Raw genomic sequence first — 27,651 nt, forward strand, 5'->3', positions numbered from 1 at the left:
TGCCCACACGAAGCGATCAGTATTCGAATGGCAATTTGAAGAGGAAGATAAAGGGGGCTTACGCGAGGCGGGCGAATATGCTTGATGTCGCCATTCATCTCGAAGCGAATGTCATAAATTGCGATAACTGCAGCCTCGCTGCAATCGAAGCACCTATTTCAGTAGCATGCGAGCTGCGCAAAAATCTCAGCTGTTGGGCGCAAAATTTTCCGCTTACGAGCGAGTTAACAGGTGACGAATTGATGGTTTGCTGTTTCATGCATTCGATGCTTGGTACTGTGGAATACTGTTTTCGATGATGCCCCTGCTGGCAAAACACTCGGTATATTAAAATCTAATACCTGCTGTTGAACAATATGAAATTGACATTTTGATGAAACATGTCATGATTATTTGCAATATTGTTGAGAAAGTTCTATATCATTATCTTGACTTTTATTTTCATATAATATACTATTCAGTTGCATTCAAGTTTCTTCAGACATTGCATTTAAATTTTTTTTAACCTGGTGACAGCAGGAAAATTTGGCTGATTGAAGGCTTTAAGCATAAATATTTTTGGTTTAACGCCATCATAATTGTGAAATATATTAGTCTTTGCAGTCCAGTTTTTATTTAAACTATGAATCTTTCTACTATTGCTACATGCCTAAAACTATGGATTGCCCGTTTAAATGTTGGTTGGCAAAGCTCACAAAAAGCTTACAGAGTTAACTGTGATCCAAACTTTCAAAAAATTTAAATTACAACCAATTATTCTGTGAGCACTGGACCAATGATCCCTGTATTTCAAATTCATGCCATTAACTTCATCATTCATGCCTCATACTTCCGCTAAATTCTAGTGTTTTTACGTCATTTAAGAAATTTTCGTCAAGAAAACCCCATTGAAGATGCTTCGAGCAGACTCAGATGGTGCCTGTCAGATGTTTCATTTTAATTTTCGTCGTCGAGAAGAGAAAGGAAAGTTAATTCTTGCCTCGGCGAGTTCTTTGGGAACTTAATTACTGAGCTTTTTCCCTTGACGAGATAAGGGCAACGAGGGCCGCGGACACAGCCTGCTTATCTCAGTTTTCGTGCACACAGAACCTCACGCTTAATATTAGATTATAATCATCGTAGGTGCGGTTCTCTAAAGAAATAACATTTGACTCAAGAATTTCAAGGAAAGTATATTATCCACCGTTGCTTGTTTGAAAAGCATAAAGGCTGAATTGCGACAAATGATCATTTCACCAGGAAATTACTAGGAAGAACCAACTTGCCTTCATTTACTAAATTTACAGTTATTTTATTTGAAGCAAATAATCAGTCTTTTCTAATTGATGTGTATTTGGAAAATAAACTTTCTTAATTATGTTCACTTCTCGGAAGCAGTCGTTCTCGTGGCCATAATCAATTAAGTAATTCCACACAAAATAAAACCCAGGCCGTCTAACGGAGCTCATTTAGCAGCACACTATTATGCATTGTTATCTCCGCTTCTTATTTCATGTCCTTGCAACTAAATTAAACTGTGAAATAATATTGCCTCGTAACCGGGAATGTCAACATTATAGGTATCGATATTTCAAAGTTAGTATGAACCAATTGACTGAATTCCTGGTTAGAGTATGTGTATACTCATTTGTTCAACTTATCATCAACTGCCAAGCCAAGTTGATCTTAGTTCATGTACAATGCTGTTCACACTCGCCATATAAGCATTGTGCAATGCATGTGTTACACTCTGTCATCGAAAATTCCTGGCCCCACGCAATACTGAAGAGGAGTCGCCGTTAAAACTCGATAATAAAAAGCGTTCAGCAATTAACGGATAAATGAACACTATCACACGCTCAGTCGAATCTGTTCACAATGTTGATTGGTCGCTAGATAACTGGAATTTACAGTTTATCGTTCTTGTATAGTTTCCATTTCTCGCACAAATGAGCATGACTGATTTTCCCCCAGCTATTCTGAATTCGCTGAAAAGAATAATCGTTCTTTTTATTCCGTTGTTTGTGCGTGGTAAATTTAAGTATGAAACTGATTTTCATCAATTGTCTTCCTTGTGTGCTTGACGAACTCTGAATACGCAATTAGGATTAAATCGTTCATCACGATAAGAGATGTTGATTCTTCTTCCACTCAATGCCACTGTTATATTTCACTGTATTCTATTATGCCGTTTCAATTAGCTGAATTTTGAAATGCTTTCATGTTCTGAGGTAATCTTTTTTAGGAAAACCCAACCAAATGTTTTTAACTCTGCCTTCTTCAGCAAGACTCGATAATAGTACGAATAAATGATTATGTGTAACAAAAAAATTATGTGTAACAAAAGTCGTTTTTTGAACTTGAGTCTCCAAGGCACGATTCAGTTATATACTTCAATGAAGTGCATGGTTCAAGGAAAAATGGGCCACAAATGTCGAAGTATCATCATGAGTTCTCCATTATGTCTATAATTTTCATTTTTTGCTCAGCCGCGCAAACAGGAGTCTAAACCAACGATTCGTGATTTTGCATATTTTTTAGTAGTACTATAATGAACTAAAAGCATTCGCAATTTTACCAATTATTTTCAACATTTTCTCAGAAGGGCAATTTCGTCATGCCACTTGAGTTGACGACGTCAGACTCAAAATTTTACATTCAAAGGAAACAGATTACGAACCATATATTTTCTTTACGAATAAAAATTCTTGATTAAATAATTTTAATCAAAACAGTTGAAAACAATTGTATGAACTAATGCTGGGATCCTAATTTCGACATAGGAATTATAAACCGCTAAAATTTTTCAATAAGTCTGACTTTTTTAATGTTCCTAGATGAGAAAAACTTTCAGTTTGAGTATCGTGATCCCTGAGTTTGAGATCAACTCACCCATCCCTTATACGTGGATGATTTCGACACCCTAAATGATCACGGGACTGGACACCCTATTCCTCCAGACCAGCCCACGAAGCTTGCCTAAACACTGTGGTCAAACATAAAAATCTCGCCAAACCACCCCAACGAAAACAGACCCCTATCGAGAGGGCAGCTTTACAAACAACCTTGCTTGGTACGATCTTATGCAAACATCAGGCTATTGGATCGCTCTATAGGTTTAGAAGCGCCTCGGACGCGGGCGTGAACACTTTTCATCTGACCAAAATAAACACGGTTCACACTGAGCTATTATGCTTGCTTACAGAGATGCTAACCGCTGTGTAAAAGTGATGCACGCGAGAGCAGACAACACCCTGCTCCGTTTCTCATTTCTTGTTTGCAAGATTTTTACACATATTTACAATGTTTTATTTTTGATCGTTCGTTTTGAGCATGATGCATAAAATCAAATCGCAATGCTCTAGGTCTAGAGGAGATGCCATTTCCAACTGTTTTTTCCTTACTAACAACAGGGTTTTCGAAAGAACAAAAATGTTCAAGATTTCTACTAATTGATTTTCAAAGTTCCAAAACTGCTAAAATGATTTCGTTCACTGTATGATACTTATCTCCTTCCCCAACTATGCACTCTGAGAGGTTGGAACCTTGCCGCGATTGCCTGCCCTAACTGCCCAAACATTCTTCATGTACGTATTGAGCCCCCACAGAACTGCTAGAACTCGTGGGCTCGTCGTGTGTCTATGATAATGAAGTTTAGGGACAAAACACCAAATCAAACAGAGTGCAATTGGCTGCCATTACTTGACCAAACACATGACGCAGCACCAAACAGACACCATGCGTCACGAACGACTTTTGCGTTTCGTACGTAACTCCACCTTCCTCAGGAATTCAGTTGGGTTTAGGTCGAGTATAGCACGGCCTGGGGGTATGTAATTAGTGATTTTCTGGTTTTTGTCAGGAACTAATGATCAGGGTGTATTCAAGTGAGGGTTAACATATTAGCAACTTGGTAAATTTCTTGGGTTTAGTGACGAATAGTAGCTTAGTAAAAGTAGTCATTTTAGAATCCTATAGTCATAAGCTTATATGAGCCTAGAATAATAGATCGCTTAAAGCTGAACAACTTTGGATTAATCTGAATGATTTCATGAGTTTCACGTTCCCAAAAATTACGGTGGACTAGACTGTAACTTGAACCATTCCTAATTCTTCTTCATAGATGTATGAAAATTTAACCATTTCCTGCATTATGAAATAACATTAAATATGTCCCATAATTCACTATAAGGGACGAAATTGTATTCATTTGGTAACTTTCATACGTTCGATCTGCGATGTGAAACTTTATCAACATTCTACTCACCGGAGAACAACACTTACTGTTGCTATTGTGTACCATGTCATTGAACTGGAGCTCTTGAACGTCGTTGACAAATTTTGACAGTTTAATGCTCACTTTGGACCTTCACTAAACTTTCACTGATCGATGATGTGGACAAGTCATTTTTCTGATGTCATCTCCAGAGGCAAGTTATCTTCCGATATGTATTGACGATGACTCAATCTTTCAACCCCTTTTAGGCCTCCTGTTTGATCGCATGAAAACTGACAGATCTCTTGAGAGGAGAACTCGAAGGAGTCGACAATACGAGAGGAATTGATGACACCTGCGTTGGATTGTACACTTTGAGGGGGAAGTGGGCATCAACATCGACACTAATCATGACGTTCTGCGTGGAAACTTCATCTTACACGGCCCCATTATTCTCCGATCTGCACATGTTGCTGGACCTGGATAAGGAGCTCTGTTCTCCATCGCTGGAAAATTGCCCTAGCACACAGTGTTCAAAAAGCGATCAATCTATTAAGATATGACGTCCAGACAGTAGCCATCAGCAGTCGTCTATCCTTTCTTCATTAGTCCCGTACATGATTACCGGGAATATGGCTGTCAGCATCAGCTTCCTGCGTGTCGGACACATTTGCATTAGGATCATCAATCATGTAACTGTCGTATACGTTCATAATTGAGCAGAGAAGGGACTTGACGACCATGGACTTACTAATTATCCCAATAGAATCATCAAACCACTCAACGCAATATAAAATTATATCTACATTTATAATATCAAGAAGTGTTTGGGAATAATAGAGAGGAATTTAGTTAAAAAATACAAATATGTCACTAGGGGAATGACTGAAAAAGTTTTCAATGGCTCAAAGAATTTTCATCTTGTATTTTCGTGATGATTCGAACAATCGGAAAATTGAAGCTCAACTTGAAATATAACGGTTAATACTCTACACAATCACTGAATGCTGCTCTACCTAAAGTAAACTCTAATGCTCTTTGGCCACGCTAGTCGTGGCCAAAGTTTCATTAATTGTGATGTAAGAGCTTTCGTTTTTTTTTTTTTTTTGTCAAAGTTAACTGTTCACGATCGTCTCCGTAATCGACGCACAATTACTTTTTTATAAGAGTCGAGCATTACCAGATCATACAATCATTATTAAATTTCTCAGAAACCATTCTGTTTTAACATATCTCAATACCTGACCTGCATTTAAATGAATCTGCGAATGTAGATTTAATTTAAAGTACAATGAAAGCAAACAATAACATGCTTAATTAATATAAGTTTATGAAGACTAACCTTTGAATATGGGAACGGATGCGTAAATATCATTTGAAACGGTTCTACTGCTCAGTTATTATTATAAGAGCCAAGTCGACATACCAACTTCAAGCCGAGCACAGGACCAGAGTTTAGGTTGATAAAAACATAGGTAACTCAGGGCGTATCACTGACGCCATGCCAGTCAATTCGTCAAACCTGACTTAATCCTATCATCAAGCGAAGCTGTAATGCCTTGATTTAGTTCATACTGGAAGAGAGTAAACTCCAGTATTCCAGGCATTATCTTGTGGACAACCTACAGAATGGAGCAAACTAGAATAATCAACCAAGCACAAAAAGAATTAACTTGCTGACCAACCAAGAGACAGGCTGCAATATAAATGACAGGTTCATCATCAGCTTTTTTGCAGACTCTATTTGTCTAATTATTTCAGGGAGACGCGACGAATTATTTTATTACGTTTTCTACAGTGAATCAAGATTCATCAGCCAAACCCTTAAAACGTCTACAGAAAAAAATTATAAATCAGGATATCCCTTACGCTCAATGGAAGTCATATGAACAAATGTATTAAATAATAAAACACTATCCTTGTTGAGGTAGCTGTTGTGAGTCCAGCTCCAAGTCTTGCACGATCATTGGATTTTTTAAGGGCTCAAAATCCCCAGGAATCACGACTTTTCATCTCGGTAATTACAGCTGTCATAATGAAGAGGCGTACGCTGCTGCTTATCGCTGTAACTTAGCGTGGCTACATTGCTGACGGACTCTTGAAAGACATGTTATTCAGGTGCTTGTAATCTCTGTAATTAATCGTCTCTGTTTCCGAGGCTAAAAACTCCATGTAATTTGGGCTGGATCTTCTAAGAGTCCATCATTTTCCTGTTTTATTTTAATTGGGTTTCAACTAAGACCGTCGGAGTGCACACCATGTGATTTGCACATTATAAACCTGTTCAGTGAGACTGGTAATTTAAGAAAATGACTGAATCACCTGTGAAAAGAAGGTAGACCTGATATTACTGTCAGAGTTTTACATTGTCAAATAAAATGTGTCTCAGAATTAAGCGGGAAGTTGCTCTCAAAAATTATCAATTAACTCTCGCAATGATTTATTTTTTTTAGTATCAAACCAGTTCCCGTATAAGTTGAACAATTTTCTCTCAGTATGTGCTGAGGCTATTTAAATTCAAGCAAAATTTTAACTTGAATGGAGGCTTGGCAGGCATTGTAGTGTACGTTATCATGAAAGTGGAATACTAGAAAGAATTTGTATTCATTAGGGTATTCCATAAACATTGCAGCTGTTCATAGCCTTAGCTGGCTTCGCTCTCGATAAACATTTTTATACCGACATATTAAAAGATTTTAGCGACATTCGTACCTTTAAGCCTGGAACTAGATTACCTAGATTAACCGGCATTATATGCAGCGTTCAATGACTAAATAAAATTACGATTGTACATTCGTATATTAAGAGCATGTCAGAGTAATATGTGAACATAGCTCATTTATATCATTATAATTTTTTCCGTGATTTAAAAGTAGGTTCGATTAATTCCGTTGGATTTCCGAGAGTTATATTCTCGGCTACTCTTTTTCACGAATCGCCATATTATTTTTTCTACATAATTATTTTTTAGTTTTTTCTTAGTTATTTAATTTACGATATTAGGTAGTTTCCCTTTCTCTAATTTTAGATGGAAGAGCACCGAAACGAAAATTCCCTGAAGTATAGCAACTTATTTCGTTTGTTTCCTATTCGTGCCAAAACGAGTTCCCGGAAATAACATGCAGGTTTTTTCCTAACATGAACACGTGTGTAACAATTACCATTCACGGTTTTCTTGAATAGTCGTGACTGCTAATTCTAAGATCGCGCTTGATTCACTTCTTCACACAATCGTGAGAAAAACTCTCGACAGCCGGCAATACAATGGCGTGAATTGTTGTCGCAGTCAAAGCCGCCCTTACGATATTTCCTCGGTTGGTTTCTTAATGGGCCTCTCTACGTTGACGGCTTTATTTCTGGTTCTCGTCCGAGGGCGAAATACTGCCTATTTCGCTCGTACCTTAAAAACGGCAGTTCTTACTCAGTTACATGCTGTTCGCTCAGTGGGGCAACTGTGGTATTTTTCTCTTGTTAACGCTTCCAATTACTGAATAAAGTTGTTCTTCAAAGCAAAAACTTGCGGAGCCACAAAGATATGTTACAATTTATCATTTCTCGAAAAAATTTCGTTCTCAAAAGTTATTATTTAGTCAGTTTAGTGTGTAGCTTTAATGTACATACAAATGCAGTAACGTTTCTATAGCTTATACGGTTGAAAATTGGCATCGGTTACTATTTGAGACATAGTTAAAGATCCTCTATCTTCCATTTGTGGAGGCATTCGAGCCGGCCTGCCATGGAGCGTGTGTATATAAAGAAACACTAGGACGGACTTTTAATGCGTTTCCCGAGTTAGCCGCAGCGACTGGCAACGTAACTTTTTTGAGTGCCTTCCTGGTAAACACAGAACGTTTTATTGCTACCGGCCCCGCTGGTGTACGCCACCGTCTCCGCGACGAATTTTAAAGCATTTCACAAATTTTACTATTTGGGCCATCTAAAATATTCTCTTGTTTCTCCAATGATATAAATAGTCCCGGTTTCAGTGCTTTGTCTTCTTGACTCCTGTTAAAATAAACTAAGGAAAATTTTATTTATGCGTCAGATTTTTCGGGAGATAGATAGTTTGATTCGTTCAAATAATATATCAGTATTGGTCGTATTATGCTTGCTAGAGCCATCTGTGGTATCGTTGTGCTCTCAAATTATGTGAAATGAATTTACTAAATACTTCTTAAGCATACGGAAGAAAACCAATTACAGGACGAAATATTTGCGTGTATGAAGATAACAGCCTTGAGCCTATATTCACGAATTAATAGGGTTGCTCTTTGTATGTTAGTCTCCGGAATCGGACACTTTTCGGTTTTGACTTTCGCCCTCACGCGATGAGCGTATTATGTTATAAATATTTCACGCTTTCTCATTCTAGGGAATTGTATTTTTACGTGGTTTGAATGCATTGTAGATATACTTGAGTAGACTTTTATTATAACTCATCAGTAAGACTTATAATTATTCTGATTTATTTAAATTTCTAAAATTTTCAAATCTTTCAATGTTTCAATGATAGGTAGCCTTGTTTCGCTTTGAATGTACTTTTCAAAAAGGGAATGCATTATATTCCCATTTTCAGGGAGTCGAAAAATTCTTTTGAGGACGTTAATAGATCAGAAGGCTAATGCCTTTTAGGTCTTTTTTATGCCCATAAAAAGAATTAGAAAGTATTTTTTTTTGCTTTTTTGATAGATTTTATGCCTTTTAATCTATTACCGTCACCTGAAGAATTTTTCGGCTCCCTGAAAATTGGAATATAATTCAGTCTCTGGTCATGAATTGTAATTGTTTCAACAAGAAAATTCTGCCACTTAATACTAATTTCCTATAAAGATTATCTGTTCATATTTTCAGCATTACTTTTTCCTGTGAATTACATGCTTTATGGTACAAGTATTTTAACATTTAACACAAGTATTAACTGTATTTTTCTTTCTCTCGTATTTCAATTTAATCTTGTATTCGACCATTCAACATTTACTCTTTTTGAAGATGGTCCATGATTTATTTTAAAATAGCCCTACCATAATAAGTATCGATATTTTCCCCTCAGTATGGCATGTATTTCTGCCAGTGTTCAGCTCAAATAAAGCGTAAGCAGTTTTAAAGTCGGTCATAGCATTCGCTCGATAAGGGAGCAAGGCAAACCGTCTCGTTGTGCTCTGCCATTCACGACGGAATGTTGACAAAGGTAACGATAATGTCCGTGTCACCATCATTGTGTCGCCGACCATAGATAATACGTTAGTGTCGCGTTTTCAGCCGCGTTAACTGAACGTAAACTTCCCTTAAAGGCCGTTCTTATCCCATGAGAACCTCCCTTGCATAGACCAAACACACAAGAAAATTAACGGTCTAAACGTATAAGTTTTTCTTTTCTCCAGGCGACAGTAAGAAAAATTAAAATAGTAACGCTCAAGCCAGGCATAACTAGTTTCTTCTGTATCAATATAACATGTATAACCTCCAAAAATAGACAGAAAATTCATTGTGTCGATTTGTGAGAGTTTATTATTATCATCGGAGACTGTTGGAACAATATGTTTATTAGAAAATTTTTTCCCATTGAATTACGAGCAAACGGCCTATCAAATTTAAACATCCATTCTTTAACTATTCTAGATGACCCGGTAGCGGTATTGAAATCTGCATAGAATGGAAATCTGAATGGTAGCGGTATCGAAATCTGCAATCATTTTGATTGTCTCCGCAATGTTATTAGCATGACTGAGCAAATACTTTTCTCATGACCTCGCTTAAGTATTTCTGTAGTTTGTCAAAGAGAGAGTTGCACGATTGAGCAAAGCCGGGCGCATCGAAAGAAGAGTCCATCCTAAAGGCTTAGATTGGATTCAGTTCTATCGGCACGGTGCGCTGCAATGGCGTGTTAAACGGACCGTAGAGCACACGACTTATAACGAATAAAATCAGGGGAAAATGCTTTGATTTATCGATGATGATCCAAACTTGTGGAATTGCAAAGACTTCGGACCATCATTTCTTTCAAGACTTTGCAGATTGAGAAAAATATTGGGAGATGGACCGTGAAAGACTAATGCTGTTGCAGACAAAACGCGAGAAACACTTTCGCTAGATTTTACATCATAGTTATTGATGGTAGATATTTCACCGCATTTCATTGTGATTTCATAAATGCTAGGGTTTATGATGTTCCAATATTCTATAATATCTCCGTGCTCAAGCTTATGCTGTATTTGGAATTTCGAATTTTTTAGACCAGTTTTGTTAATAAATTACACGTGCAATAGTTTTAGGGTAAAATCAATCTCAAACCAATCAGAAACTAATTCAAGACAGAAATCAAATTGCAGCAGATTTCTTGTTGATTATTAAAAAATTTGAATGCTCTATTCAATTCTACTATGAACTGAATCATTATGTGAGGTTCTTTATCCGATGTTCATACTTCCCTAAACATTTTGCCTTGGATCAAAAACGTGCAAATAAGTTAAACATTTTTCGTCCCAGCGATAACTTGGCCAGTAAGTTTAGATGTTGCGTCCCTGAGATAACTTGGTCTCTAAACTTGAAGGGAGTTTTACCGCGACTTTTGTACTGGCAGGTCATTCTCTGACAGCAGGTAGAACACGTTCCAAGTTTGAGTGGTTTCAATCATACATAGGTAATATTGAGGATAGTTATGACAAACGTGTAATATATCTTATATTCAACTAGGAGAGTTATTTAATAAGGATAATGATGTGGACTTAATGAGCTAGATACAATATTACACCTTGATATACACACTCCACCTTACTGTCAATGGTCCTGTAATAGTAACATACTATGAAATCCATTCTTTAAATTTATTTCTCTATTCACATAGAAGAAATCAACACAACAACCAATCATTTATTAAAAATTATTATTAGATTATTATTTGCCTTTTACGCATTTTGGTGAAAAACGAGCTTCCGGCGAGACAAAGGTAGTGAAATGTTTAAAATGTTTCTTCACATGCAGGCCAGCGCGCTGTTCAGTCATCCATCTTAAAACACAATAAACCGTAACGAGTGACTTAATTGCATCCAAATTGCATATCCCCGCATGGTCGTACAGAGTTTTATTGGAAGTCCGCGTCCGTCTTGCTCTAAATACATAGATGAACCAACTTCTTTACCTCATGTTTATGTCGTGTCAAAAATAACCCAGCACAATCTGAACTCATGCGAAAAGCCTCCAACCCAAATTAGGTTAGGATGCAATTTAATCCTATAAAACGGCAAGAAGTTCTTGGAGTTGCTGGAGGAACCTAATGCAAATGTCTAATGAAACAGCGCTAACATTTGTGGAAGATACAGGAATGGCAGAACCAGGATGCAAGTTGCCTTTCTCTGCCGGCCGCGAGAGGTAATTTTCACTGGGAATTTTAACTTCCTAACCATATACTTTGGACTGGAGTCATTTTCTGCTCGATTGCTGCCTGATGTGGGTTACGTTTCAGTGCACATTTCGAACTTTTTTGAGGGCCTGCTGAGACAACCAGGACAGTTACTTTCCTTCACTAAGCTCGTAACTCCTATTTGATTTTTGTGGCTTTTATCATTTTATGGTATTTCTTTCACGAAATTTTTTCTCTATTAACGGTTAAAATGGTTTAAAAACTACCAATAAAAAACCTCAACCTATTTCATTACTCAACCCGGAATTTTTTATTACATGGAAATAAAAAAAACGTAGTAGTATGATCTATTTGTCATCTGAGAAATTTCCCCTCGGCTGAACCTGGTCTGCTTATAGCACAGCCTGGAATGCGTATTTGAAACTTCTTATGAATAATTAGTCTTTCAAAGATGCACATTTACCTGTTGTCTAGCGTTTATTTTCTCAAGTACCGGAAAATTGGTCTTAGGAGGTTCGGTTTACGCATAGTTGAACCAATAGGAATAATGAACTAATTATTCACTTCAGAGCCACCGGTCTAATGTTCAGGTGATGGTTTTGGAATTAAATTATTTGACACAAAGTAAACAGTAAATTTATTTAGAAAGAATATGAACGCGCCATAATTTACTGTTTTGTCCTCAACACCGAATGAAAGATGAATTTAATGGAATTTTTTGTGTGATCATTTCCAGTTTCATGTGCCTAAGCTAACAAATAATTACCAATACCTAAATTTTTCGTTATTTTGCCCATTATTTCCAACCTTGTAAGTTATTTTTCAATTTTACCATAGAATTTAATTTTATATTTCCAAAAGCACCTTGATTTACGATCTTGAGCTGTTTGCCGCTTGTATTTAAATGAATGATATCTTTAATTGTAAGATATTTGCTATTTTGCGAGTCACTCAATTAGCCAATTCCCAGCAAGGCCTTTGATATATACTTCCAAGTATGCTCTTGTTTAATGAAATAAAACGGAACCCTTCGATTCAACTATGCTCGGTTCAGTCGGAAGTCAACGCAAAATTTTTGCAAAATTTAGAAGTCGTAATTAATTTGATTCTGAAGTAAATCGTTTCAGAAGTCACGATTCTTTCAAATAAATTAACCTGACTTCCTGTGTATCGCTGCGCGCTAATATCGTCGACATGGAATTAAAACAAATTACCTCTTGGAATTCTTTACTATGTATGAGTTGAAAGCTGATAAAGTAAATGCACTAATAGCATTAAAAGAAGATGAAGCATTTTGAACTTGAAACAAAAAATTTTTCGCAAGAAAATAATTATTCACCTGTATACTCATCATGCAAGTGAATTTCGTTTTAGACCTTGAATCGTATACTTTTTTTCAAGAATTTTCATTTACCCAACTTGGCAATTTCATTCTAGTAATTCAGATCACGGATAATTTTTTTATTTTTTAGTTATAGACCTAAGGATCAGTTTTCTATTAATCTAACGGTCATAGAAGAAAATTTTTCGATTGAAAATTACTATGCTTCTCAGCCTTCATAATACGAACGCCTCGACACATGTAGGGCGGACTTTTGGATTTAGTTTTAATAGTTTTTATGCAGAACAAATAATAGATCACCCTATTCGGGGAATTTTATCCGTCAGGGGGTGAAGACTAAGTAGCGCTAATAAATATTGCTACCCTGATTATCTGATGAATATTATAAACGATTCACGCTGGGACAGGTTTCTTTGATAATTGAGGAGAATAAATATACATCGCTTTCTTTACCAGACTTGTTACTTAGATCTGTTACCAGATCACTGAGTGTTATGTACAAGTATCAGAAATATCAATAGTACAGAATGATCGGGTATATCACCAACAACAGTCAATCGCTCGTAACCTTTCACCAGTTAATACTATACCTCTATAAACATGCCTGTTACCTACTAGTTCTCCCTCACTGAAGCTCCCGATGTTTTTACTGGCATGGTGTTTTTAACAAGCCAAACGAGAGCTGTTGCTCTCACGACACCTAAACTGAAAGTCTAGACGTCAGGATGATACTCCAGAAATGCAAACCACGGCGTCTAGAATGCGGATGAATGTAATCTTGGCGGCTTAGTTGATCACTCACGGACACATCACCAGTTTGATTCTCTCTGACCCAGAAGTAATCAAACTGTTGATTCTCGAGACTTTGAATGACTCAGTCATCGACCAAACTGAAAATTTGTATATGAATATTATACATACTGTCGTCTATCGGAGGCCTATTTTATTTCTATGAGCAAGCCAGCAAAATTCTTGAGGTCAAGGGTCGAGCCCAGTGAGGGGAATTAAAGCAGCCATGTTTGTCATGATTCGAAATGACACATTTCAATGTATGAACTTAACAATTCATTTCAATTCAAAATCGGATAACTGAAAAGCTGATTAATTTTTTTAATATCCTTAATTACCATGTTATCCATGTTGACGAGTCGAGAAGGAAACGAAAAAACTCGGAATGATTAGAACGTGAAAAAAAACTTCGTTCATCAGCGAACGTGATGTTTCTTCTCAATTCTTACGCGAAGACTATTGGAATCAATTGCAAAATATACAGCACAGTAACTATTTCATATCATCTGTGTATATTCACTAACTACTTGCATAAAATTAGTCTTAAGATACGAGATAGGTACAAGTAATGGAACTGTTTTACAGGTAAGCTACAAAAAATAAACATTTCATTCAGCCATGCATATTCAGATACAAAACTTAGTGCCTCAACGATAAATTATTCTTTATACGCAATTACCAATGTCATCCATGTAATTATAACATTTAATTAATGCTGTTATTTATATGAAAAAACGCACACCACTTTATGTTTATAGAGGAATTAAGACGCAAAATAAGGTACATAATACCGAATACTAGGGATTGAGTATATAACATTACTGCAAAGTTAGGGAATATTCACGTACAACCTCCTCATTTTAGATCGTAACCAGGAAATGATAAATCGGTAATTAATCGCTCGCGCAGTTTCATCGATAATAAAACTGTAAAACGTAGTATCAAATTCAAGTAAATGGTAATCTGTAACGAACGCTACTTATTGATTTTTCGAGTAGCTCGCCAACTTCGATGCGGAATTGTTCGATATTATGCAGTCAGCTGCAGTCTCCACAGGCTCATAAGTACGGTTCGGTCCAGTACCGAGACGGGTTCTGAGGCGTGGGACTGGGAGCTTCTTCGAGAGTAGCAAGTGTCGTGAAGGCCGCTCGTAACTTATCCCGATGTTTGATGTCGCGAGGCTTCAACATAGACCTGTAGGACAAAGTTATGATCAGACAACTGAGCTATATGTTCAATCAATAATTTTATCGTTTGATGATAAACTTGCGTAGCATTGTTTAACACGAGTAAAATTGAAAATTCGTCCTTATTTTCTCTAGTCAAGGAGTGTTATTGAATTAATGCACGAGGAACGCTGATAATTGGCTCTCTTACTGACAATTGCTACTGGCCCTGGAGACAAACTACGAGTCACTGACCCGATAATTCTAATAGTAATGTGGAACTGGTCGGATAGAAGTTTCATATTTTCCGTTTCTTACTGTTTGCTGCTATTATCGCTTACAAGAAAGAAAATTGAAAAGCATGACCAAACTATAACATAATGTGCTCATGACGATTATGCTGTAAAAATAAACTTGCCTATGATTAGAAAACATCCGTGATGGTGTAAGGATTGACTTCTGACTGAGTCCTGTCGCTTCCAGGAACTTTTCGTACGTGTGGCAGTTGATGCCGCCGCCGGCAGCGACGTTCGGAGCCCCCACGCACGACGCACACAACTCCGCCGTCGCCGACGTGACTTGCGCAGGAGGAGAGTCGCTCTACAATTAAGAAAAGTTTCACAACACATGTTAAGTTGTACAGGTTAATAAACTAGTTAGGTTGTCTGTCCAAGATGCAGGTACATAAATTTCTTTCTACTAAGTAAAACAGCGTTAAAATTTATTAGGTACGAATATCGTCCATGTTCTGCCAATTTCTGTGATTCATAAAAGCCAACACCCTTCTAGGTAATTTTATTGGTAGTATTTTGGGATGAATTTTTGTGACAGTTTGAAATTATCGGTTCAAATATGAATTCCATCAGTTTTCTGTACTATCTTCTTCGAGTTTACAAAGCAAGCTTATGAAATATTGTTTGCAATGCTTCTCTATTCCAGAGCACGGTTAATACTGGATCTCTTGTGTACAGGAAAATAATTTTCGCTTCTATAAAAACATTGCTCACTCCATCTGTTTTATTTAAATCAAGTTAAACCGATGTTCAATTTAATTACTATAATACAGCAGATATTAATATACCTGCATCTCTGCTCCATCGCCACATCTTCGTAACTCATAAGTGGGCAGAAGATTTTCTTTGCCTTTCCTGTTGTTTGCTTCGTTTCTGAAATGCGTGGCTCTGGCGCTCTCCTGGTCCTCGTCCAGCACCAGGGAGTCCAGTGTGAACTCTTCGAAGTTGTCCGCCATGTGATCGGGCGGGCGTCGGTCCGGGATCATCTGGCCAAAGGTGAGACGACTTCGCGACTGGTTGTCGGTGACGCCTTGCGAAGAGCATGACTGTTGGATGGAGCACGCAAATTAGTTTGATTTTCATAATTGATCTGAGAACAATCAATTTGAAATTGAACACAACTAGCCATTACATTAAATCTAGTTCAATTTATTTGAGATAATTTTTCTCTACCAATCAAATATTTTTAGAAATCAATCAACAGTTCAGTTAAAAGCCTGGAAAAAATCAAGAAGGAGAATCGGAATTATTGTTATTGCATGAAAGTGAAGGTTTAGGCCGAACCGTCTTTTTATAAATATCCTTGTGTCTATTTCTGAAAAATTTGACGCTTGCATGTATTGCCTGAAAATAGAGCTCTCTAATGCAGTAAGATCATAACAAACAAGTTAGTAGGAAAATTTCTGTGTTAGGGTCATTGTTCTTTGTTACTTATCGATGCGAAATTTAATTTTTTGTAATTACAAGTGGCTAGTTAAGATATCAAGCGTATAGCCAGTCTCGCTTAACCTCCTCTTCCATGCGAATGCAAGTAAAACAATTCTCTCTTCATTTATTATGCCGCTATTTTGACTTATTTATTATTGCCTCTTCGAATCTAGTTGTATAGTATAGTATCTTCGGCATTGAAGAATAGGCCTGGATAGGACTGTCGCCGATTCTTGTACTTTTCTTGACCAGACTGGCCCTTTGATCAAAACTTTTCAACGGACGGCTGATTTTAAATTGGCTTCTAGATTTCAGTTGTTCCGTAGGATACGAAGCATTTTAAGACTAAACATATGCTCCGGCATGGACTTGTCTAGTCTCTTGACTCTCTTCTTGAACGCGTTCATACTCGCAGCGTCAACAATATCTTCAGAGAGGCTGTTCCACATGTCGGTGACTCGCAGCGAGAAGAAATGTTGTCGCGTGGATAAGTTGCACCGCAGTTTAGTTTGTAGCTGTGGCCCCTGATGTTGGTTCTTGTTTCAAATTCTAGCAATCCTTCGGAGACCTTGTATAAACCATGAGTATACTTGTATACTTCAATGAGGTCATCACGCAGGCGACGATAACGGTGACTGGGAAGCTTCATAATCTTCAATCTTTCTTCATAAGACTTGCCCTTTAAGCCTGGAATTATCCTTGTTGCACGTCTCTGAACACTCTCAACTAAATTTTTGTCCTTTTCAAGTCTCGGTGACCACACAACGTTTCCAAACTCCAGGTTCGGGCGCACGACAGAGGTGAACAACAGCATCATTTCTAATTCTAGGTACTCGTAGGAGCATCTGGTCAGCCCAAGCAGTTTATTGGATTTATTAACTTGCGTTTCAATATGCCTAGAAAATTTTAGCTCCTTGTCGACCCAACCCCCAAGATCTTTTTCCACGCAAGACTTCTCAATCTCAACCCTCTCGTTGCAACCGTGTCTTCTCATGCTGTAAGCTTGCTGTTCATTGCTCTTGCCGAGGTGAAATACTTCACACTTGTCAGCTTTGAAACGCAGCTGCCACGCATTACCCCAGTCAACTAAACTATCAAGATTATTTTGCAGTTTCATTTTATTTGACGCATCCTTAACTGTATTATAAACTATTGTGTCATCGGCACACGCTTGGAGCACACGCTTAACACTACTTCTGGTAGATCGTTTATAGAAGCGACAAACAAAACAGGCCGAAGAACGCGCACAGTTACCCAGTCTGAAACGGTTCCGTTAATGCTGACACGTTGTCTTCTGCCTACTATGAAATTCCTGATCCATTGGAGTACATTTCCCTCTATTCCCAAAGAATTCACTTTACGTAACAGTCGCTCATGCGGAACACTCTCAAATGCCTTGGCAAAATCGAGGTACAGTGCATTCACTGGCTCCCTTTCGTCCAGCAGGCGAGTCCAATTATTCAATGTAGACAGGAGATTAGTGTTGCATAATCTGCCAGCAATAAAGCCATGCTGACAGTCTGATAGAAAATGGTTAACAGTCAAGTGATCGATAATCCTATCATCCCTCATAACCGATTCCATCACCTTACACAACACTTGTGAGACTTACAGGACGGTAGTTACCGGGGTTACTTCTGTCACTTGGGCTTCTTTCCAGTCGGCCGGCAAAGTCCCTTCGATCAAGGTTTTTCGAAAGAATACTGTTAAAGGGCCGGCCAGGACGGTTGCTAATTCGTTTAGTAATCTATTGTGGAAACCGTCTGAGATTCAGGGAGACCAAGCGCTTGAGAACCTCCTCCTCATGTATCTCAAAACTAGTTAACTTCGAGCCCACTGCTCGCTCCTCAATAGCTGTAATACTGATCAAGTCCTCATCTGTGAAGACGCTGCTAAAGAACTAATTTACAACATTGGCCTTGCCCTCCTCAGAAGATATCTTCCGTTGATTTACATTCAAAGTTGTGTAGAAGAAAACTTGGAATTTCCCACAGTAGCAAGAACATGTTAAATTTTCCCCTTTTTTCTTATTTTCGGGTTTGCCAAAATACTAGAAGATGAAAAAAAATTTATTTACCTGCACAACTTCCTGCAGCTTAGAAGGAGTGCTTGGCACGGACACAGGCCTGAGGACCGGAGAGTCCAGGTTAGTTTCCAAAATGTCGTCGAGGCTCTTGGATCTGGTGACGCCCCTGCTTGGTATGGGCATCTGAAGACGCCCACCAGAAGCTAGCTCTGAGGTGTCGAAGTTCACGTTGCTGTAGATAGGCAAGTCCTCGCTCTCCGTTACCTGATGGCAGTAATTAATTTAATTAATATTTTTGATAAAACCTTGTATTTTCAAGGTAGAACTACTCGTCGTCAATATTCTCCATATCTGTAATTGCCGTTAGTAGACGAGGTTTTGGGTAAACAAATTAGGATAACTTGGGTAAATAGCATTTTTATCTGACGAATGAAAACACGTCTAACAATCATTATAACGCCGGCAATCATAGAGGTTAAATACAGCAAACTGCGCGGCAATTCTCATCAGTACGGTCACATTCACCATCAGCAACAGTAAGGCAGCGAGTTTGGACTTTGAAGAACATCCTCGACTATGAAGACGACTACCACTATTCCGTAGTACGGTCATCATAAATTCTACGGTTAGATTGGCCGTTAGACATCATTATAGCGCGGGAAATAAGGCTATGAAGAAAGAGCAACTGTGAAAAGTGACGAGCGGTTACAGCTGCGGTACGGCCACTAGGAATACGGCCGCAAACGCGCGCGCGAGATACGGACGTTACGGGGGTCGTACCACTCTACGGCTGAACGTTTTCTGGTAAAGGTAAAAGATTTTAGTGTTGTTAAATGATAAGTTTTCAATTTTGATTGTGTTCAGAATTCCTTTTTCATGTACTAGAGCAGTGGTTCCCAAACTTTTTCAGGCTGGCGCCCCCTTTGGCCCCCTAGTGAATTTCTAGCGCCCCCCACAGACATACGCCACTTTCTTGAAATTTAGTACGTTGAAATTTTAAAAGATAAAAGTTAAACACAAATGTGTATTTCACAAATAGAACCCCATTTAGTGAACCAATATGTTTTTCAGCTGTTTTAACTGTTTCCGCACTAGAAACCTAGGACGTCTCGGGCGAATTTACGGCCGGACTCATGGCCGGTCTCACGACCAATCTCCAAATTCAATTATCAAGAAATTTCTCTCAAACAAATGAACGCAGCTCTACTAAACTTGGAACACGCATTCATCAGAACCTAACGGTGATGTTTAGCTCGTAAATTTTTTTAAATTTCACCTTCATTCGTGAGTTGCGCGTATATTGCGAAACAGGCCAAAATTCGCATTGATCAAAGAAGTTCTTCCAAACTATTGAACAGATTTGAACGAAATTTTTAATATACATTCCTAACTACCAAGCGGTGATTTTTTTTAGCTTATAATTTTTTTTCGATTTTACCTTCGTTTGCGAGTTTTTTTCACTTCACCGTCATTCTTGATTTCACACTTCCCTATATTCGGCCCGTATCGCCGGGTAATTTGTCGCTTAAATTCGCGGCGATCAAGAAATTTCTTCTAAAATACAGAACAGATTTCAACGAAACTTTGTATAAAAACACATAACCTCTCAACAGTGATGTTTAGCTCGTGACAATTTTTCCATTTTGCTTTCGTTTGCGAGTTATACAGATATAGTAGGAACGACCAGCTTTTCTACCGGTCGATCGATGGCTTCTATAAATCAGAATCAGTATACGTATAGCCGTATAACTCGCAAACGAAGGCAAAAAGAAAAAATGTAGACATCACCGTTGCTGAGGTTTAGGTATTTAAATACTGAGTTTCGTTCAAATCTGTTCAGTGGTTTGGAAGAAATTTCTTGATTACTGCGAATTTAAGCATGAATTGCTGTTTAAATCACGAGTGAAGGAGAAATGAAAAAAAAAACTCGCGAACGAAGGAACAATCGAAAAATTTTTAGTTAGGACTGTAAATTCAAAATTTCGTTCGAATCTGTTCAGTAGTTTGGAAGAAATTATTTGATCACTGTGGATTTTGGCCCGTATTGGCATATAACTATGGCAAAAACGAACGATGGCAAAATTCAAATAATTTTCACGAGCGAAACATTACCGTTAGGACCTAATGAATACTTAATGTACCAAGTTTCATCGAGTTAAAGTTCATTAGTTTGAGTGATATTCCTTGATCATTGAATTTGAAAATTGGCCGTGAGACCGGCCTCGAGTCCGGCCGTTAATTTGTCCGAGACGTAAACCCAGGAGAGCTAGGTTAAAAAAAAACAGAAAAAACCATCGCTGGGAGTCATGTGCTGCACGTGTTGTGTACAAATCGTCTAACAAACGTTCGAACTTCTGACATTGACTTCGGACAGCCGCCCTCCATATCGCTCCCCTACCGCCCTCTTCTTCCTTATCGCCCCCCAAAATCTTTCCACCGCCCCTAGGGAGGCGATATCGCCCACTTTGAGAACCACTGTACTAGAGATTTTGGTCAACGTATGATGTGAACTTCAATTTCCCAATTTAATATGAAATGTATTAAGTGTTTCATTGCTACCCTCTCTCTGTACCATTTTTTGCCGTAACCTATTTCATTTTTGGACTTACAACGTGCCATTTCTAACCACTGCGGTCGCAACCAGACCGAAATTAAAGCGATTGCCGATATAATAACAGTATAATAATAATAAATCTCATATCTAGCGAGCTTTTTTTAAAACTCTTATTTAATTAATCGCACACTCCCAAAACAATTAACGCTAAACTAGTAATTCCAGCAAGTTCACCCGAGAACAATTGGTCTCGATTGACTAATATTTTATTCACTCATGCCTCCAGCAAGCCTAACCTCCCAAACGCTGGTGTTTGTGTTGTCCAGCATTGTGGGCTGCAGGACCACGTAGTTATCCTCCTCCTCGACATAGCCTTCTTCGTCACCCTCGTCGCGGCCGTCCTCTCTGGACTCGCTCCTGAGGTTATGCGAGGACGACGACGTCGACACAGAGTCGGAGGCCAGGCGAATGTTCTCGTAGTCGTGGTCGCTGATGGCGTCGCTGTTGTAGCCACTAGTGACCTGCCAAAACAAATTAACTCGCTTAAACACTTGCCCCTTCAACTTGATGTTTTTTGTCGATATTCTTAATAAGCCTGTTGTTTCTATTTTTTCGACAGTTTTTAAGAGTTACTTTTTCAGCTGAAAAAATAATTGAATAAATTCAATGTATTCAACTTCTTCACATTTTTTCGCTAACTTTAGATTTGGATAGTTATTTAACGTAGTTTATTGGAAAGCGCGTGAAAATCATGTTGCTGTATTGTGTCCAACCACGTAACGAAAATTAATTAGTTATAAGATTCTCAACAATGATGTTCTTGTAATAACACTTGAGAGATGGCGATAGTGGATTATGACCAAAACAACGGGATATTGAATGAAGATGCTACGTCAAAATAAAATTACTAATCAATGCATTGAATTTGATTTATATGTATGACATCATAAACACTAATCTTCGATCCTACAATTGCGGCGGATTTTCAAATGGGCCCAATCAACGATCAGTCAAGCAATAAATGTCTTTACCTCGTATTCGTCCATGAGTAGACTCTTAATGACACGTTCCTGGCTGCGTATGAATTCAGGTGACGCAGAGTTCGCAGCAGAAGAAGAAGTGTCTGTATTAGGCCGCTTGGAGGCTACGATTCCTTCGTACTGACGCGCCAGTCTGATGACCCGTGGAGTTTGAGGTTTGAGGGTTGCTTCGGGCGAAGAAGGTTCACTTGAACTGCCACCTCCAGCACCATCAGACTCCTCCTCCAGAAGTCTGCTGATGGTGGAAACAATAGTGCACTGCCTGGGTCCTCGTACAACTTGAGATGCAGTCGTGAGAGGGAGCTGAGGAGGCCTGTTTTGGGTAGGTGCTCGGCTTGCATTCGTAGGAATGCAGCCTGCCGAGCAAACTTTTGGCTTCTCGGCGATCGGGGGTTTGTGAAGCACGCGGTCGGTCATCGCACGAACCGACGCAACGTTTGGGTTCACGGCTTCAACGGATTTACTGTTCCGAAGTTGGCCTTCCCAGGCTGGTTTACTGTTGTGATTGAATTTCTTTGGGCTCGTCATGTATTTTTGTTCTTTCGCCCGCAAACTTATGTTATTGCTGCCAACAGTGCATCCAATTTCTCGCGGCACACTAGATACACTAGGGGAGAGTCTGCTTGGTAGATCTATCATGGAAGTTGACACGCCGCTGGACCTGGGCAAAAGTGTCCCATATATGGAAGCATCGCTGAACTCGGATGAACTGCAGGCACTCGTCGTGAAATACTGACCCCCTCCCGAAGAGGTCTCTTGGCCTTCACTGAGTTTCTTTAGTCGATTCATGAGACGCCGATTATCTTTGCGCAATTTAGTTATTTCATGCTGTTGGCTCGCTATCGTGGCATCTCTTTGGTCCAATTTACTGAGGATTTCTTTCTGTTCTTTCCGCAGTTGTGATTCCAAGTAGAAAAGTTGGGTTTTGATTATATTTAGCTGCGCGTCTTTTTGGAGCCGTAGTCTTGACAGCATACGTTTGCTATCGCGAACCTGTATATATAAAACATGTATTCATTACTAGTGCAAATTCCATTTTTCTCATTCAATACTCGAGTTAGGCACGCTAGCTTTGAAGTCGGCGCCAAGCAATGTGCCCCAAAAATCTTCAAGACTGCAAATCTACAGTATGCCACTGAGGACGGTGCGGCTACCCTCGATTTCTTATCCTATACACTCAGCACTTTATTTCCACCAAACTTAATTTAAAATAATATTCATTTTCCAATGAATGTCCTGCAGATTTCTTACACCAAGTCATTAAGGCATAAGGATACGCTAGCTACCTGGTAATATATATAGTATAGGATTTATAGATTTAGCCAGTATTAAAAGTACCAGCATGTGGACAGCGAGAGAAAAAATAATATAAATCAACTGTAATCTGCATAATTCCATTTCCCGGAAAATGTCTATTACTAAGATTTTTATATTTTGAGCTTAAATTTGTGTCGTATTCAAAAGCTTACTTTAGACTGGTACTTGGCGAGCAGTTCAACGACCCTGCCGGGATTGCTCTGTACGGCCTCAACAGAAGGGAGACCAACGGTCAGCGCCCTGTCATCAGACATGCTCGGGGCCGACACGTTCCGACGGAGCACCGAAATTGCTGCTACACCCACGGGTTCTGTGAGGGAACGTCGGTCCGTGGGTGGCTTATTTGTGATTTTATGCACAGGTTGTCGTCGGTAGACATTTTGATCGTCGAAGTGAAGTTCATCGTTGGAGTCGAGCGAGCTGCGTAGGCTGCCTCCCTCCCAATTTTTCGTATTCTCGGCAGTCATCTGGAAGAAAAGACGAATGAATTCCCTGATAATGTTAGCAATATATCGGACGCTTTTGTGAAAATTTATCGCTGAAAGTGAATACTGTTAGCATATTAATCAAATGTTTATCCGTTTGTTGCTACACAATTTTGAAACCAAACTAATCCTACATTTACATTGTTTATTTAATGGTTATGAAATCGAAATACACAATAAATTCCCATTTGCATTTAAGTACAAAACATGCATTCGCCAGAAATTATCAACAACAAGATATTCTTAACATCTTTTGCGAAACTATTTCAAATAAAATATGCACGTAGAGAGATAGCAGCCAATAAAACTGTCAAACAACGAGGCAGCGCAAGCCTAATGGCCACTTAAAGAATCGTTCAGAAGATATAGAACTGACAAACAAGGATGTGTTCGAGATAAGCATGGAAACTGCAGTCAACCTTCAGTGCAAGAATATTGCTCTCAGAGTCAGAGATGTATACATCACACACTGCAAGCAAATTCAATAAATTTTTTACACAATTTCAATGGACAATTTCGAAAAAGCGTTACAGGTTGTACGTATAGAAAATGTTTGTAATGTGAAACATAGAAGAAAGAAAAGAATAAAAGTTACTTAAATAAATATTATATCAGCGCCCAAGTATGTCATTGAGTGAGACATGTACCTACGTTTACAGTAATCTATAAATTTGCGCTGAAATAAAATTTAACACCATTTATGGAAAAATGAATTTCCACAATGCCAAGAAAGTAAAAATTGTTAATAGGAGTACCACAAGAATTATTAAGGGTAAAAGCGAACATTTGTACAAGGCTAAATTGCAAAGAAATGCAATAGCAAAGTTCGCTAATCAAGATGAAACATAACGTGGACAGGAATAGGAGTCAGTGATTCAGACTCGTCATCCCATGTTAACTTTAGCACTAATCCTAACACCTCATACCAGAGTCCAGAAGTCGTCTCTTGAAAAATGAAAATAGCGGAAAATAAATTATCATGAAAAATCGCTTAAGTTGCGAAACCGTTTGCGGTGCAGTCTGAAGAACGATGTAACTTGTGCATCTACGACAAATGATCACAATAGTTACAAACGAACAAGAATTTTCGTTATTTTTCAACTAGCAATGAATAACGGATTTTTAGGCGATAATCAGGTAACTAATTTTCAAAGTGTTTTACCTTAGTTTTATTATTTAGAAAATACGAAGTCTTGGCAACTTTAAGAGAGAAAAAGATAGTATCGATTGACCTTCCGGGAAATTTGATCAGATAATTACGGGATCAAACGCAGTGTCTCAGAGGCTTGCTGCACGTGGGGATTAGACACCGTTAATAATGGAGCGCTTTTCTTGTTTGCGCTAGAGAAGTACTTCATAATTGCGCGTACGAACACTTCATAATAATCAAGTGTTTCATATTTATAAAGTGTTAATAAAACATGAAACATTGTTAATGAAGTATTAAATAAACATTTTTATAAATTGCGCGCGAGAAACGTTTCATAATAATGAGGTTTTCATCCAAACACATGTTGAACGTACAAAAAAATAATGAGGATTCAATAAAAATTCATAAAGAAAGCAATGGTGATGGACATTTTTATGAGCTGGAAAAAGACAAACTTAGCTACGACAGGAAATACTCAAATGACAACATAATTATTCAAAATACAATCAATGATAGCAGTGATCTAACTAATAATATATCACGACATCAATTACAGGTAAAATCCGATTAGGATTAGGTACATGAGGACATATTTAGAAATTGCACCATAGCAACGAATTCAGGGGTAACAAAGGACGCAGAGATCGGTATTCAGCACACGGAAATCAGAAGGCAAATGGGACGGACGGCCAAATTGATAAACGGGCGAACGGTGAAGTCAAGCACTTTGTTGAAACATTTATCGATCGGTGCTTCCAGTTAGTAGAAACACACGTGTTGACTGATTAAATTGGCAAAATTACTCTTCATTCTAGTTTATTTATTTAGGATGAAAAATACTGAATTTAAAAAATGCAGAAAATACTGACTATACCCATTAGTCGGCACTTAATGCACTAACATTACGTTGAAAGTGACAAACGATTGCGGCATAAGGTAGAAAATAAAGCATTTGGTACATTGCGGTGTACAAAAATTCGTTTTTTACACTGCTGTTCTTGTCAGAGCATCTTACTTCCAGTCAAGCCAAGAGAGATTGTTCAGAAAATTATCATTTTCCGCTACGCCGCCAAACATTACCGATCGCTGTTCGAGCAATGGTTGAAATAAAAAATAAATAAGGGTCATAGATAGTACACGATGTCGAATATTCGAATCCAGTTCCACAATTGCATACTACATTTTTTAGAAACGCAACATGCAAAATATCTTCCAATATATTAATTAACTGGATGCTTGAATAAAATTGCATACAAGGAAACTTTATTGCTTTAGAAGATCGTTGCGACAAATTTGGTGTTCGTTGATTTACATGCATAAAAATAAAAATTGCATGTACATAATTGGGTTTATACTGAATTATTATGCGCGCAACAAAGTTAACGCTTATAGATGGATAAAAAATCGATCAAATCTACCAGGACCAACGGTAACACGTATATGAACCATAACTATAACGGGTGCAAAGAAATTTAGAATATTTAATAAAAGTTGAGGACACACATTTGTGTTTTTCGTCAAGTGCCGTAAACGAACTACAGTACCACACCTCATGGTACGAGTGAAAAAGAACTCGGCCATACAACGCAACTGCAAGTGCAGCAAATGCAAGATAAATCAGCAACAGAACCAACTCACAAACTTTGAACTTTTAGAAAATTGCACTAGTGAGATAATACTATTTTTCCCGGTACATAAACATAAATAACAGTCTACTCGAAAATTCTGGATACAAGCTTATCCGGATTTAAACTAGCCGACAAGCGAGTGTAAATGACGATTAGCGCGTAGTTACTAAAACCTGCTGTACCGATAAGTGCGTACCTGAATTATAAAATATTATTCAAAAGATATAAATGTCGCAATAAATAAGCAAGAACTTTCATTCAATAGATATTAAGCTAAATTTTTTCAGAGACTAATATTATACATCAGCTAAATAATTGAATATTTACCTACCTCCACCGCAGTAACTAAACAATGAAAATAAATTACAATATTGATAACTGAGCGTAATCAATTATTTGATCGATATAGCAAAAATTAAACCATGACGTAAGAAAATAACTTCCATTTCCCAAGAATATTCACAACAAACACAAGGAGGTAATAATACTTAAACAATTAATATACGCGGTGCATATATACGCCCCGTGTACAAGTGCTACAGACTCACGATCAACCGAATTCAGTTGGGTTATAATTAAATATATCGGTGCAGCTATGCAGTCGCACCACTCGCTATTAGCAGCTGCTGCCAATATACAAGTCTCCGACAACGGTATGAATGCTGGCGGTCAAGTCCTAGGCCAACGGACAAGAAGAAAAAAAAATGAGAAGACTTACTGAACAGGTTTTGTATTGAATTAACGAAAAATTGTGTAGGGGACACACTGCAGGTCTCCACTCCTTTAAATCAGCCGTTCGTTGCTCTTTAAACTACCATCCACATGCTTCGCGCAATGCAGTCAGGGCAAAATAATTCGTCGTCAATGGACATGAGAAC

At 38.2% G+C, this 27,651-nt stretch overlaps 1 protein-coding gene across 3 annotated transcripts in view; it reads right to left on the minus strand.

Annotated features, from left to right (window-relative positions):
- Positions 1 to 13,345: 13,345 nt before the first annotated feature.
- Positions 13,346 to 27,651, minus strand: part of LOC108680112 — a 65,636-nt gene continuing 51,330 nt past the window's right edge. For all 3 annotated transcript variants that reach the window (XM_047880195.1, XM_047880196.1, XM_018168868.2), the window contains 7 exons: positions 23,663 to 23,977; positions 22,185 to 23,186; positions 21,450 to 21,674; positions 18,651 to 18,863; positions 15,934 to 16,191; positions 15,271 to 15,452; positions 13,346 to 14,880 (listed from right to left, as the gene is read on the minus strand). In XM_047880195.1, the coding sequence (XP_047736151.1) occupies positions 14,745 to 14,880; positions 15,271 to 15,452; positions 15,934 to 16,191; positions 18,651 to 18,863; positions 21,450 to 21,674; positions 22,185 to 23,186; positions 23,663 to 23,977 (2,331 nt within the window). In that variant the 3' untranslated portion in view covers positions 13,346 to 14,744. The remainder of the gene's footprint in view (positions 14,881 to 15,270; positions 15,453 to 15,933; positions 16,192 to 18,650; positions 18,864 to 21,449; positions 21,675 to 22,184; positions 23,187 to 23,662; positions 23,978 to 27,651) is intronic.

The sequence above is a fragment of the Hyalella azteca genome, unplaced genomic scaffold (assembly GCF_000764305.2).
Source record: "Hyalella azteca isolate HAZT.00-mixed unplaced genomic scaffold, Hazt_2.0.2 contig4943, whole genome shotgun sequence".
In the NCBI taxonomy this organism is placed as follows: domain Eukaryota; kingdom Metazoa; phylum Arthropoda; class Malacostraca; order Amphipoda; family Hyalellidae; genus Hyalella; species Hyalella azteca.